Genomic DNA, 15,810 nt, shown 5'->3' with positions numbered 1-15,810 from the left:
TAATCCTTTCCATATTTATTTAAATCAACGATTTTTGATTGTAGGTCTTCTGAGATTTCTTTTTTGAGAAGCATTGTTCAATCCAGCAGATGCTTCTTGACAATAGTAAACTGATAATGCTTCAGTGTCAAAGTAGCTCTAAAACACACCTCCAATCTTGTGTCATTGGTTGGACTCCAGGTTTGCTAATTCATGACTCCAGTTAGCTTTTGTTGAAGTGATTAGTCTAGGTGTTCACATACTTTTTCCAACCCACTGTAAGGACACTGGGTGCCGGATAAGGTAGGAGTCTCGGTGCAGGGGCAAGCTCAGATTCAGAGCATGGCCGTAGGCAGGCTGATAATGCATCCAGTTCTGGGCTGCGCTCTACTTAGCCTTAGTCCTTCTCTTGGGCGCCATCTGTAGGTGTTCTGAGAATTAGCAGGAAATAAACTTAGGGTGACAAGCTCAGGAACAAGGCTGGAAGCCCTCTGGCAGGGCACACGGCAGGAGCATGGCTAGAAACCTTCAGGCAGGGCACACGGCTTGGAAGCCCTCAGGCAGGTCACACAGCTTGGAAGCCCTCAGGCAAGGCACACGGCTTGGACAAGAATCAAAACCAAACAATGCAAAGGCCGGGAACACAATGTTCTAGCACTGAGATTAGGTTAATGCCTGGTTTATATTGGGACTTAAGTGCTTGAATGAGGGACAGGTCCACCTGGTGGAGTAGTCGATAGGTGATTCATTTGGACTCCACAAGGACACTGGTTCAAATCCCTGCGGATCCCGACACCCACACTGTGAATATTTAAATGGTTTATTCAGTATGAACAAGAACATTACAATAGTTTATTGTGCTTTATTAGTTAAAACAGATTGTGTTTGTTCATAACTGTAACGCAATTATCATATTTTAAGACAAATTTATATATAAAATTCTGATAATTCCACAGGGCTCACAGGGTATATATATACTGTATAATTAAAACAATTTTGTATAATTTTATGCCTCCCATGCTTTTTTTAATAATGCACAGAAAATTAAAGAAAATAACGTTTTTATTTTACTAGTCTAAATTACCCATACATTTTTCCTGCAGTTCTTTCTTTAAGACACTGGGTGGTACTGTTGTCCAACAAGGCAGAGAAGCTGTATCTACAGAACCTTTCTTGAACTGTTCAGTAGACAGTGGGGATAAGAACGAAACATTAGATTTTGTTATTCTATTTGGATTAAGGGTCTGATTTATTAAAGAATACGAAAAAGCTTTTTGTCATCTCTAGTCTGTGGATATCAATAAGTTAAGAGCAAAACCAAAGAATAAGAGCAAGCAATGGATTTGAAGATAGCATGTGAAATAAGAAAAAGGACATTTTGGCAAGTAGCCTTCATTTTTCCTTTCATTTTCCATGTTACATATGGTCAGATTATATATACAATATATGAAGAAATGAAACAAGGTTCTGTAGTAGGAAACATTGCAAAGGATTTGGGTTTGGATGTGAAGGAGTTGTCCACTAGAAAATGTCATATTGTTTCTGATGTTAGTCAGCATTATTTTGATGTTAATGCATTAAATGGGAATTTGTATATCAAGAGCAGAATTGATAGAGAGAAAATGTGTGGGATAGATAATCAGTGTCTTCTTAGTCTTGAAGCTGTAGTTGAAAATCCATTGAATATTTTCCATATTACAGTTGAAGTCCAAGATATTAATGATAATCCACCCATTTTTTCTAAAAATAGTTTTAATATAGAAATTAGTGAACTTTCGTCTCCTGGAGCACGTTTTATTCTAGGGACTGCACAAGATCCTGACATTGGTAACAATTCTCTGCAAAGTTATACACTTAGTCCAGACCCGCACTTTCTTTTAGAAGAAAAAATTAGAACAGATGGAAGTAAATATCCCGAACTTGTATTAGAAAAACCTCTGGACCGTGAAAACCAAAGTATGTATCAATTAACACTAACTGCTTTTGATGGAGGAAAACCACCAAAATCTGGGATTGCTTCTATAAACATTATAGTTCAAGATGCAAATGATAACTTTCCTGTCTTCAGCCAGGATTTATATCAAGTAATTTTAAACGAAAATGTGCCCACTGGATTTTTGGTTCTCCATCTAAATGCTACTGATGAAGATAAAGGGTCTAATGCACAGATCAGCTATTCATTTAGCGACGTTCATGAAGATGTCCAGCGAATCTTCACTTTAGATTCACAGAGTGGTATTATTAGAACTCAAGGAGAGTTGGATTTTGAAGTGACCAAAAAATATGATATGACTGTTGAGGCAAAAGATGGAGGTGGTTTTGTTTCATATTGTAAGGTATCAATCCAGATTCTTGATGCCAATGATAATGCACCTGAAATAATATTTACTTCAGTTTCTAACCCTATTTCTGAAAATTCATTGCCTGGAACTGTGGTGGCTTTGATCAGTGTCCGTGACCGTGATTCTGGAGAAAATGGAAATGTCAAATGTCAAATAACAGATTCTACAAACTTTAAACTGATTTCTTCATCAGTTAGTTACTACAAGTTAATTACCTCAAGCATGCTGGACAGAGAACAAAAATCAGAGTATAACATCATGTTAAGTGCCATAGATAACGGTTCTCCTCCACTCTCAATCAACAAAACAATTCAAATAAATATTTCTGATGTAAATGACAATCCTCCAGTTTTCCAGATATCAACCTACGTTGTCTACATTACAGAAAATAACACTCCAGGATCCTCCATATATAAGGTTAATGCAATAGATCAAGATCTTAATGAGAATGCTCAAATTTTGTATTCTTTACTTAATGACCAAGTAGAATCTATGCCAGTATCATCATACATTTCTATAAACTCAGAAAGCGGCATTCTTTATGCTCAGAGGTCATTTGATTATGAACAGCTACGAGAATTTCAGTTCCAGGTAATGGCGAGAGACAGGGGGTCTCCTCCACTAAGCACCAATGTGACAGTGAGGATACATATAACTGATAAGAATGACAATGCTCCTAAAATCCTGTACCCATCATCGGACACAGAAGGAACAATGCCATTAGAATTAATTCCTCGCTCTTCTGAGAAAGGCTCTTTGGTAACCAAAGTCATTGCTGTGGATGCTGACTCTGGCCATAATGCTTGGCTCACGTATCACTTACTAGAGCTTTCTGACCCTTCTTTCTTCACCATTGGACCACACAGCGGAGAAATTAGGATAGCAAGAGACTTACAAGACACGCAGAAGCAAAAGATTGTGGTTTTGGTGAAGGACAACGGAGTCCCCTCTATGTCTGCAACCGTGACTTTAATCCTAGTTGTTGCAGAAAACTACCAAGACGTTGTACCAGAGATTAACAAACAACCAAGTACTCCACAGAATGATTTAAATGTAACTTTCTATTTAGTAATAGCAATTGCTCTTGTTTCCTTTTTCTTCATTTTAACAGCAGTTGTAATTGTTGTCTTCAAGTGCAGAAATTCAAATTCACCTACAGCGTCTGGGACTTTAAAGGCGGCCTGCTATTCCCAGCTTTCCCTCAAATACCCTTATCTGTTCAGTGATCAATCATTACCTCTACCATACTCATATGATGTTTGTGTGACACTTGACTCAAGGCAAAATGACTTTGCAAACCTGACACCAAGCCACCACGTTCCTGTTGACAACCTCATAGCAACTGATGATACAGCAGTTGGAAAAGATTCATTAGGACACGACATACTTGATGAGAGCTTTCCTCAAGTAAGTTTATTTCTTTAAATCATTTAAGTAGTGGTTTTACTAATCAAGTACCAAGATAAATAATGTGATAGTTTTTAAAAAAAATATGCATAACTCTTGCTAACATCTTTTGTACCTCCTTGAAGATCAAGAATGTAATATTACGTTCATGGAGAATCATCTATTTGGTCCATGAGATTTGATATTTCTGTTTAGGATGTTCTGCTTTAGCGAGGAAAAAAACTTGCACTAATATACACTCACAGCTCCTGCATACAGGTGAATTGAAAAATGCAGACATACACACAAATTTTAGCTTAGAGTAGGCTACATAAATGCAAAACAGGCTTCTAACACATGCATTGGTGCGCATCAGTGTATAATAGTCATGTACAGGGTGATTATTGAGGCAATTCAGAGGTTTGGATGTTTGGAAACAAAATTTGTCTCTCTCACTCTCTCGTGTTATTTCAGTTTATGAGTTTGTAACTCTTTTGCATTGGAGATAAATCCAAACCTTCAGTCTTTTTTCACTTTATGTGTTTGCTTCAATACAACGTTTGCATTGAGGTCAAATAAGTGCTAATATACTAAGCAATAGACTTATATACTAAGGAATAGACTTGTGCACACAAAACAGCATTTTTTCTACAAACAAGAACTATGATCAGAACAACAGAGCAATACGTTCTGATGTTGTGCTGTTCACTGCAGGGGCGGATCCAGATCCAAATCCAGATCTTGGAAGGGTACTCACAACCAGACACTTGACTTACTCATGCCTATGACTTGCTGCCATCTCTATTGGTGGAGGCAATTGCCCCCCTGGATCCGCCCATGATTAACTAGAAATGAGATCAGAATAGTAAGGTTTCTCTCTCTTTAAACAAAATGTAAAAATATCAAATAATAAAAACAATAAATAAAGTACATAAAATAAATAAAAATAAAAAAACAACCAAACAAAAAAACTTTCCTGAGGTAGAAACTACAGCTGTGGTTTCCGTCTTCATGTAAAGGTCTACAATTCTTTCCAAGGAATGAGCTCCTGTTGAAATAAATAGGAGCACTTTATGTGCACAATATAAACTGCTGTGTACTCTCCTGAATCTGTTAATTAAAGTCACCAAACTGACTATACATTATGAAGTTTCTATACCACTGGGATTTTCTTCAAGAAAAGTTAATTTGGCCTAAGTAAATGAAGTGGGTTTTCTTCAGTTATCTTAAATGTCATTTTAGATAACTGATAATGTAATGTAACAGTGGTTGTTGAGCCAGCTCTGGCCCTGACTGGATGTAAGTAAATGTAAGTAAATCAAATGCAAGAAGATGTTTTGGGACAAAATAGTTAAGAGGTGAAAGGTGGTGAAAGGGATAAATGCATATGGGATACTTCTACACTATTCCACCATGTATTTTCAAGGTGTGAGGAAGCAAGGAATTTTAAAGGGACCATCATATTCAATCTTTGTCTAATATTAAAATTAGTTTGATGTTCTGAAACACAAATATGCAACAATAGAAGACATAACAAAGGGGGCAAATACTTTTTCACAGCACTGCATGACTGATTATTTTCTGAGTTATAAGTGGTGACATGCAAGTCTGAGGTTCTGGGACACAAAACATTTTTAAAGGGACCATGCACTATATTCATTAACCCTTAGAGTGATTTAAATGGACAATTTATTGGGTTAATATATAACTTGTGAGGTTATGTTGATATTTAGGGGTAGTTAACCCTCCATACGAGGTCCACATTTTTGGTTCAACCATGGAATTTCCTTGGCTTGAAGATGCCTTTAATGACATTCCTGATGTCTTTCCTCCTGAATGCCCCAGACCAGCAAACTGCTGACTTTTATACATGTTTATATGACTGTATATGTGTAAGTGTGTGAGGGGGTGTATGTCTGTGAGTGTGTAGATCAGTGTCAATGTGAGAGTGTGTGAAAAAATGTGTGCCAGTGTGTATGTCAGTTTTGTGTGTGAGCATGGATATGTGTGTGTGTGAGCATGGATGTGTGTATGAGCATGGATGTGTATATCTGTGAGCAAAAATATACATGTGTGTTGTATATAAATGCGTCTCCATAGCAACGCTTAATCGCATTCCTCTCCCTGCCAGCATCTGTCGGCAGCGGGAGAGGACGCATCGCCATAGCAAGGCTTAATCGCATTCCTCTCCCTGCCGGCTTCCGCTGGCAGCGGAGAGGATGCGTTGCCAAGGAAACCCTGCTCACTTCTGTGTCAGCGAGCAGGGGAGTAGAGAAGACGCACCGGAGCCTCTGCTCACCTCTGGATCGAGGTAGCGGGTGAGTAGTGGCTCCGTGGCACATACAGGAAAAACCCAGCTATCCTGTTTTGAGTATGTGGCGCTTGGGCATGTCCAAGTGAGATGCCCAAATTTACCATAACAAATGCAATGTGGTCTTGGTGAGGACCCTGACAACTTTTGTGGACTGATCTGCCTGCCAGCTATGAAGAAACATACCCAGACCTTCCATGTGGTAGTCCTATTGAGTCAAATCAATAGTCAACTCTAATAGTGCTGTAACTCTGGTGTCTGGAAATGTAACCAATGTGTCTCAGCTAAATAAAAATAATATCATAGAAATAGGAGAGCTTTGTATACATGGGTGTACTGTAAATAATCCCACTACCATAATAGAGGTCTCTGTAATGTGTACAGTGTTTGAAATCTCAGCAGCGGTAGTACCCAAATTACCTCATCCCCTAATTCTAGGAAGAAGCTTCCTTGAATTCCACACACACCTTAATCCTGAAGCTCGGGAGGTTGAACAGTTATTGGTTTCTTCTACTCATACTAGAAAGGTCTTAGACATTGCCTATGCACTCTTTCTTTCCAGAGGTCACCTAGGGGTATGAGAATATTTAGGAGTGGGTCCTAAGGAGATTATTTTTGCCAGTGGTATACTAGGCAATAACAAGGCATTGTGCTTTTTGGTCTTCCTGAGATCCAAGCTAACCCTTATCCTTTTCTGGGTTATATCAAGTTATAACTTTTGAAAGGATGGGAATGGACATAGTAGGCCCATTAGAGAATGGCTTGCAGGCACCAAAATATCTTTGTCATCCTCAATTATGCTAACCGGCATCCCAAAGCCGTTCCCCTGCATAAGGATACCTTAGAACATAGCTAAGTAATTGGTGCAGGTGTTTTCACAAGTAGGTACCCCCAAAGAAATGCTAGCTGACCAAGGTACTCTTTTTGTTTCCTGACTCATGAGGGAACCTTTTTAAAATACATGCTTTGAAAACCTCAGTACATCAACCTCAGACCGACAGCTTTTTAAAAAGATTTCAACATACTCTTAAGGGGATGTTAAGTTAAGTGTTTAGTAGAGATAGAAATGACTGGCATATGCTACTTCCATGCTTACAGTCATATGAAAAAGTACACCCTCTTTGAATTCTATGGTTTTACATATCAGGACATAAAAACAACCATCTGCTCCTTAACAGCCTCGGATGAATAACAATACTTGACATATTACACCGTGTCATGATTTATTCAACAAAATAAAGCCAAAATGGAGAAGCCATGTGTGAAAATCTAAGTACACCTTATGATTCAATAGCTTGTAGAACCACCTTTAGCAGCAATGACTTTAAATAATAATTTTCTTTATGACTTTTATCAGCCTCTCATATTTTGGCCCATTTTTCTTTACAATGTTTCTTCAGTTCATTGAGGTTTGCAGGCATTTGTTTATAAACAGCTCTCTTAAGGTCCCGCCACAGCATTTCAATTGGGTTGAGGTCTGGACTTTGAATGGGCCATTGCAAAACCTTGATTTGTTTCTTTTTCAGCCTGTTGTATATTTTATGTTGTGTCTGGGATCATTGCCCTGTTGCATGACCCAATTTTGGCCAAGCTTTGGCTGTCAGACAAACACTCTTACATTTGACTCTAGAATACTTTGGTATATGGAGAAGCTTGAACTCGATTCAATGCCTGCAAGGTTTCCAGGTTTTCCAGGTCATGTAATCAAGCCAACATCATCACCCCTCCCCATTGTGCTTGACAGTTGGTATGAGGTGTTTGTGCTGATATGCTGTGTTTGGTTTTCGCCAAATGTGACGCTGTGCATTGTGGCCAAACATCTCCACTTTGGTCTTGTCTGTCCAAAGGACATTGTTCCAAAAGTCTTGGTTTGTTCAGATGCAACTTTGCAAACCTAAACCTTGCTGCTTTCTCCTGGCAACCCTTCCAAACAAACTATACTTGTTCAGTCTTTTTCTAATTGTACTGTAATGAAAATTAACATTTAACATGAGACTTCTAGAGTCTGAGATGTAACTCTTGGGTTTTTTGCAATTTCTATGAACATTGCATGGTCTGACCTTAAGTTTACTGGGACGTCCACTCCTTGGAACATCGGCGAATTGCTTGGAATTAGTCTTATAACCATTCCCAGATTGATTTGCACCAACGATTGTTTCTCTAAGATGATTTTTGATGTCTTTCCTCCTTGGCATTATGGTAACACACATGAATGCTCCTGACCAGGAAATTGCTAAAACTTTGACTTTTATTGAGGTGGTCACATTTGCTGATGATAAATTAATCAATGGAATTTGATTAGCAGCACTTTTCTGCTTCTTAGCATCTTAATTCCTATGGAAGCAATGAGGGTTTACTTTTTCAGACATGGCTTCTCCATTTTGGCTTTTGCAATATGAGAGGATCCCCAGAGTTCAACTGGTTTTTCCCCGTTTGACATCCATGAGGGATGTTAGATGTACTCAAAGAAGATTTTGAGGAACAAGGGGTCTCTGAGACCAGTGTTGTATGGGCTATAGAACAGATGCAGGAGTGTATGACTAGGGTTGTTCCCCTTGTTCATCAGTATATAGAAAAAGGTCAGGAGGAAAATAAGTTAATATATGACCAGACTGCTGCAGTGAGGGAATTTTAACAAGGAACAGGGTAATGGTATTGTTCCTATGGGTGGGTCATATTATTGCCTAGGATGCATGACACGCAGTCAAATGACACCCAGCACAAATTTTCATCACCCACACAATCATCGATCAGCAATTTCGCACCACCTACTGAGCGGCAAAACATTTTTTATTAGAAAAACATCACTTGTCAGCTTTAAGATTCATCATCGTTGGCCACATGCCACCCCTGAGGAGGGGAGGAAATCAATCTAAAAAACTGCTCCAGCTAGAAACATTCTAGATATATGCTTGTTACAGTGTCTTCAAGGAGGCTTAATGAGAACCTTCCTATGTCCTGCTTTTTAGATAACAGGTTGACAGCCAGGCAATTACAGATGTATTACTAATTTACTAATTACTAATTTATTTTTTTGCTGAACTTAGCCATCATTAATTGTTATACAAAATTAAAAAATCTCTTTTACAAAATGTGTAATATATGCATATATATATACTTATTTATAATATACATTGGTACATTTGGAAAAAAATAGTGTATAGTACGTGCACATGGCTCTAGTGCATAGGTTTTGCATTGTATTTTGTAAATACTGATACTGAATTAGGAGGTGTTTCCAATTGGTGGGAATAGCATGGGAGAGGGGTTCAGGCACTAGGTATATGTCAATTTATTGATTTGGTACATAGTGTAAGGTTGTCACATTTTGTATACTTGATTCATCCCATAAACGTATTTATCCAAAATGGGGAAATAGATATAATTAGTGACTAGAAATAGGCACTTAACAATCACGACTGCTATTGACCTTCTAAATTGCAAATAATTATAAAAGTGCATCATTTATTGCTCCAGTTGTTATATTACAAAAACAGTTATTGGATGTTTAATTCATAACATTAATTAACCCTTTTCTTTCAATAACTCTTAACAGACGGGGATTTAATAATTACATTAGTAGTACATAACATGTCCTGGCGAAATAATCAAAAAATATCTTGGATAGAATAACTAGCTTGAAGTACAAAAAAGACACTGTTTCAGAATTTTTGTCTGAAAACCATTGCCAGACAAAAAAAATCAGTAATCTGCATTTGACTATAGTGCAATTAGTGATGTATAATTACAACGTGTCACATATATAAGTTCCTTTTTTTGTGTCAATGCAAATACAATGAACTTTGATATAGCTGCTTAAAAAATGGTTAGACTATATATACAAATAATTTATTAATAGTGAGTTATCTAGATTCGTTAAACGCATTTGTCAAAATACAAGCTGTTCGGAACGTACTGATGTATCATATAATACATTCAGTATTTTAGTCATGGAGGAGTGGGAGTATCTCTTAACCAATAATCTTATGAGCTAACACAAAATATCTGTTTTAAACTGTCTTCCTTCTCTCCTCCTCCGGCAATGACTCACCCTTCCTTTCTCACTTTGAACAGTAGGAAAAACAAAGCCCCATGAATTCATTTGAATAGAAGGAACAGTTAAGGTGGATTTAAATTCATTTATGAGATTCTTTCAAATAATATTTTTTTGTTTTGTTTTGTTTGATTGAGGAGTGATTTTCAGAAAAAAAAATATTTAATTAACATGGGCTTTCAAATCCTTTGGAACACTTGGAAATGGCAAGTACTTTGTGTTTTTTATCTTGGCTGCTTGGGATGGGTATGTGGGCAGCTGCACTATACTGTGATAGAGGAATCAGAGCCTGGGACATTAATAGGAAATGTGGCTATTGATATTGGTTTAAGGATTGCACAAATCTCTGAACGTAGACTTAGACTGGGATCTGAAGAAAGCAGGAGGTATTTTGCTATTAGAATGGAAAATGGAGATCTGATTCTAAATGAAAAAATCGACAGAGAAAATCTGTGTTCTTTCAGCTCAAGCTGTTTACTGGCTGTAGAACTGATTATAGAAAAGCCATTGGAGTTGTTTCGACTGGGTATTGAGGTTTTAGACATTAATGATAACTCACCTCACTTTGCTACTGCTGAACGCTTGGTTGCAATTGCAGAACTAGCTGCTCCTGGGCTGAGGTTTCCTCTGGAGAGTGCAATTGATCCAGATGTTGGAACCCATGCAGTATGTTCTTACCAGATGAGTACCAGCCAGCACTTCTCATTGAATGTCAAAAAACTAAAAGATGGAAAGCTTTTTCCGGAACTGGTGCTGGAAAATTCCTTGGACAGAGAGGAAATCAGAGAACATTATTTAATTTTAACTGCCTTGGATGGTGGAAACCCACCCAGGTCAGGGACTACAAAAATAACTGTACAGGTTTTAGACAATAACGACAATCCACCTACATTTGATCAGTCTGTTTATAAAACCAGCTTAGTGGAAAATGTTGGAATTGATACATTACTGATAAAGCTTAATGCCACTGATGCAGATGAGGGTAAGAATAGTGAAATTGAATATTCACTTGAGCATCACACTCCTAGCAAAGTCTGTGAGTTGTTCACCCTTCATTCTGTTACTGGTGAAATTCGTGTGCAAGGAAAAATTGATTATGAAGAAACTAGTTTCTATGAAATCTATGTAAGGGCTAGGGACAAAGGAATTCCAGTAATGGAAGGCCATTGTGTAATACAGGTAGAAATTGAAGATTCCAATGACAACGCTCCTGAGATATTTGTAACATCGCTTGAAAAAACCATCCCAGAAAACACACCAATAGGAACAGTAGTTGGACTATTCAATATAATTGACCGAGATTCTGGAAAAAATGGAGAAGTGCAATTAAGATTACCACCAGGACTGCCTTTCAAATTTAAATCTGTTCAAAATCATTATTCTTTGATCACAGATAACACTTTGGACAGAGAGATTATACCACAATACACTATCTACATGATGGCCACAGATCTAGGGTCTCCCCCCATGTTTACTGATACAGTAATTGTTCTTAATATATCAGATGTCAATGATAATGCACCTGTGTTTTCACATCAGTCTGTCAATTCCTATTTATATGAGAATAATAGACCAGGCATGTTGCTGTACACATTATCTGCCACTGATGCAGACGAGAATGAGAATTCCATCTTAAAATTTTCTGTTTCAGAAATATATATATCAGGGTCACCAGTATCTTCCTTTATATATATAAACGAACAGACTGGAGAAGTTTATGCCCAACGTTCCTTTGACTATGAACAAATTCAGCTGTTAGAAATTCCCATTTGCGTGGAGGATAAAGGATCCCCAAAACGTAGGTCAAATTCTACCCTATATCTATTTATTTTAGATCAAAATGATAACCGTCCAATAATTTTATATCCTGTGCTGACTACAGAAACTATTGAGCATCAAAAAGTGTCTCGGCAAGTGTCCATAGGTTATTTGATCGCCAAAGTGACAGCTGTAGATGCTGATTCAGGCTACAATGCGCTGCTTTCTTATAGTATCTTAGAAGTCACTGACCCTTCTATTTTTCAAATTAATTCTCGTACAGGGGAAGTAAAAGTTATACGAGTGTTAACTGAAATAGATGAAAGTATGCAAACAATTTTAGTCTTAGTCAAAGACAGTGGCAAGCCATCTTTATCAAGCACGGCTACCTTGATTATATCTTTTGAAGATAGTATCCACGATGAGACACCACTATCTCAAGACTATCAGACAGATAACACTGAGCATTCAGATATGACTTTATACTTGATCATATCTCTAGGAGCTGTTAGTGTAGTATCCCTCATGACATTTACTGTTCTAACTGCCAAGTGTTTACGGACAGAGAGTAGTACAACTATTTGCAGTTGTCTGAGGGCATCTGACTTAAATGACCTCCCGAGGCAGCAACCGGCAAGTCTTCACCTGAGCACAGATGGAACATTGAGGTATATGGAAGTTCAGACTACATCACGGGCCTCAACTTACAAGACCTGTCGATCACCAGTCTTAGATCGAACAGACTTCACTTTTTTGAGACCTTTAGATTTTCCTCAACTAAAAGACATATTAAATGATGCAGATGAACATTTCTCGGGAACCTATGATTTCAACAACATGAACCAGGTAAGCAGCAACACAAGTTATATCCTATTATTGCCAACATGGCTAAGGGATTTTTTTGTATTGTAAAAGTTATAGAAGGTGCATGCCTTTATTTGAGATTTTTTTTGTGTACCGTTGATAGCTTATTGTGTAACGGAAGAAGTAATTTAAAAAAAACCACAATACATTTAATTCTTACTATTTCATTTGTGTATATGTTTTCTGCTGTTGTAGAAAGAAACATTTTAGTCTCAGGCAAAGAGGGAACTGTGTGGTATATTATACAAGTTCAAAAAATAATCATGAAATATTTACTAAAATTAGTTTGATGATCAACTAGAAATTTAAAATGGGTGACACAACTTTTATGTTGCTTTGTAATTTTGAATGGGTTTGTTGGAAGTACAAAAACAATTATAAGAATTAGACTCATATACAAGAATGAAAAGATATAAAATATTGTATATATATCTTGGTCAGTATTTCTGAAAAAAAAGTCTTCTTGCTGGTATACTTATCGTTCACTTATGCTTGGATATTCTTTTGCTTTTCTGGGTTTGGAACCTATGAGAAATAATAATTTAGATATTTTGCATTTCATGGGATCAAGTAGTCTTTTACTAGAACAAGAAAAAAAACATTTTTTTTGCTGTCAAAAGTTTGATGTCACTTACAAATGTAAATACATCTGCAATTTTAATGAAGAGTTCAGTAAGCAATTATGTTAAATTACACTCCATTAGGGTTTACATATTTACATTTCCTGGGCAATCATTAAGGGGTTATTCCCGGTGTATGATCAAAGTGTAGTTTTAATAAGAGAAAAATGAAAAGAAGAGAACGGTAAGGAGATGAAAGAGAAAAGGAGAAAAGGAGAGAAGAGAGAAAGGAAAGGAAATGGACAAAAAAGCAGGAGATAAAAGAAAGGAGGAATGTGAGGAGATACAAGAAAGACAGGATAGAAAGCAGGAGAAAAAGAGAGACGGGGTGGGATGAAAAGAAAGAAGAAAAGACAGGACAGAGAAAATTAGAGGATAGACAGATGAGACACATACAAGGCCCCTACCTCCAAAAGCGGAGGTGATCCGCCATCCTCCTCCTCCTCTGCATGCCATCTGGGGAAAATCATTGTGGGGAATGGAGTCACATGCTCATTGCATATTATTGAGACTCTGACACTCACACACATTCCCAGATACTAACACACACCCTGACACTGACAATAACACAGACACTGTCAGTCTTGCACACAGACAGTGATAGTCGCACACTCTGACACACAAACACAAATATTCAAAGACTGACACCCACACTAATACAGAAACTCACGCTAACACATACTGACAATTACACACACAGCCAGAAACTGACACTTAAGCTAACACACATACACAAACACCCCCCATGACAGTCACACCAATATACACTGAGACACACACATACTAACATGCACACACTGACATACACACACTGTTAGGAACCAGCTTGTGGTACAGCACGTGTACAGTACATACCATAGGAGGAGACAACCACTTACAGTGGTGACTAGTTGACGTGTGAATTCAGGTTTGTGCGAATTGCAAATTTACAGAGTTTTGGTAATTTTATTGATTCATACGAAAACACTGCCAGACCCCCACTAAGCTCTAAACTTCCGTATGAAATTCATGAGTGAGTCCATATACTTTCTCATGCTCTCTGAATCGCTACCTTCTCTGGCAACCACTTTCGCTTCTGCTGACTACATCTTCTTCCCCATCCTCTTCATCATCTATCTTCTCCTTTCTCTTCTCTATTTTATCTTCAGTCTTCAATCCTTAACCTGGTATTTTTTTTTCTTTGTCCACATATCCGCGAACATAACTCGTGACTTGATGTGAACTTCCACATAAAATTATGGAGCTGCAGTAGTGTCTTCCCCGATCCTCCAATCGGGGAGATAACGTCACCACAAGCGCCGCCATATTGCCCTCAGTTCACCTGAGGGAAAAATGACGGTGCTTCCAGTGACATCCTCTTCCTCGACTGGAGGACTGGAAGAGGACGTCATTACAAGAGGCGCTACATTGCCCTCAGTCGACACTTTCTGTGATGTCCTCTTTACCCAATTGGAGGGTGCCGCCATTTTAATAGAAGTTGCCGGGTTATGTCCTTGAAGATGTGGATGAAGAAAGAAGAAACCAGATAAAGGATTGAAGATAGAATAAAGAAGAAAGAGGTAAGATAAAAAGAAAAAAACCTGTAGAAGGAGATGCGGAAGACGTCGCCAGAAGCTGAAGTGGTCAGCAGAGAAGGTAAGGAAACATTTTAAAAGTGTAAGAGAGAGAGAGAAGAGAAGTGAAAAATGCCCCTACATTTTGGCCGCATTATTTACCAAAAAATTCCAAACCAAATAGTGAAAGTAACAAAAAAAATTAAGAAAAAAAAAAAGAAAATTAAGAAAATAATTTTCTGACAGGCCCCCCACCCTCTATAGCAAATGTATCTATTATATGTAATTGTCACCACGTAGGTGACAGTACACAATATATTGCAGTTCAGGCACACACTGAGTTTCATAATCATGCTAAGCAAACCTAAAGTAGGTAGAAAACACACATGCCCAAAAGTATGGGAATCTTTTTACATCCCTAGTGCAGCGTTTTTGAGGCCTGAAATGTCCATCAACATTGTTCTTATATATTTTTTTATTGAAAAAAAAAAATATTTATAGTAGCAAGCAGCAGTATTAGCCTTGGGATTTGCCTTCTAAAGGCAGCAATTTAAACATACTTCCAGATCTGTGACTGCATTTGCAGTGTTCTCTCCTCCCCCAGGTGTTTTAATGTTTAATATAAGCCTTGCATGCTAACAGCGTAAGTCTTCCTCCTGGAAGAGATAAGATTGCTGCCAGTCTAAACTCCAGAGATATTTGTTCCAAAATTGCTAGACACTGATATACATATCAATTAACCAAAATGGTTAAATGAATTCTTATTTCTTCCATAATGGCACAGGAAGGCTGTTTGATGACAAAGAAGGCACAGGCAGGCTGTTTGGTGGCAAAAAAGGCACAGGCAGGCTGTTTGGTGGCAAAGAAGGCACAGGCAGGTTGTTTGGGAGCAAATATTGCACATACAGGATGTTTGGGGCTTTTTGCAGTTGCATTTAACTTG

At 37.8% G+C, this 15,810-nt stretch overlaps 1 protein-coding gene across 14 annotated transcripts in view; it reads left to right on the top strand.

Annotated features, from left to right (window-relative positions):
• LOC128491197 (protocadherin gamma-A4-like) overlaps positions 1 to 15,810 on the top strand; it is a 216,430-nt gene that overhangs the window by 75,737 nt on the left and 124,883 nt on the right. Inside the window, exon 1 of one of the 14 annotated variants that reach the window (XM_053463455.1) lies at positions 1,070 to 3,728. The exons of 12 other annotated variants lie outside the window; for them this stretch is intronic. In XM_053463455.1, coding sequence (XP_053319430.1) covers positions 1,317 to 3,728 — 2,412 coding nt within the window. In that variant the 5' untranslated portion in view covers positions 1,070 to 1,316. Of the gene's footprint in view, positions 1 to 1,069; positions 3,729 to 10,228; positions 12,677 to 15,810 lie in introns of those variants that run through there. One more of the 14 variants, XM_053463443.1, reaches the window with a different exon arrangement.

Source organism: Spea bombifrons, chromosome 4 (assembly GCF_027358695.1).
Source record: "Spea bombifrons isolate aSpeBom1 chromosome 4, aSpeBom1.2.pri, whole genome shotgun sequence".
Classification (NCBI taxonomy): domain Eukaryota; kingdom Metazoa; phylum Chordata; class Amphibia; order Anura; family Pelobatidae; genus Spea; species Spea bombifrons.
Note: the sequence above shows the minus strand (reverse complement) of the source record. Positions and strands in the feature narration are given on the sequence as shown.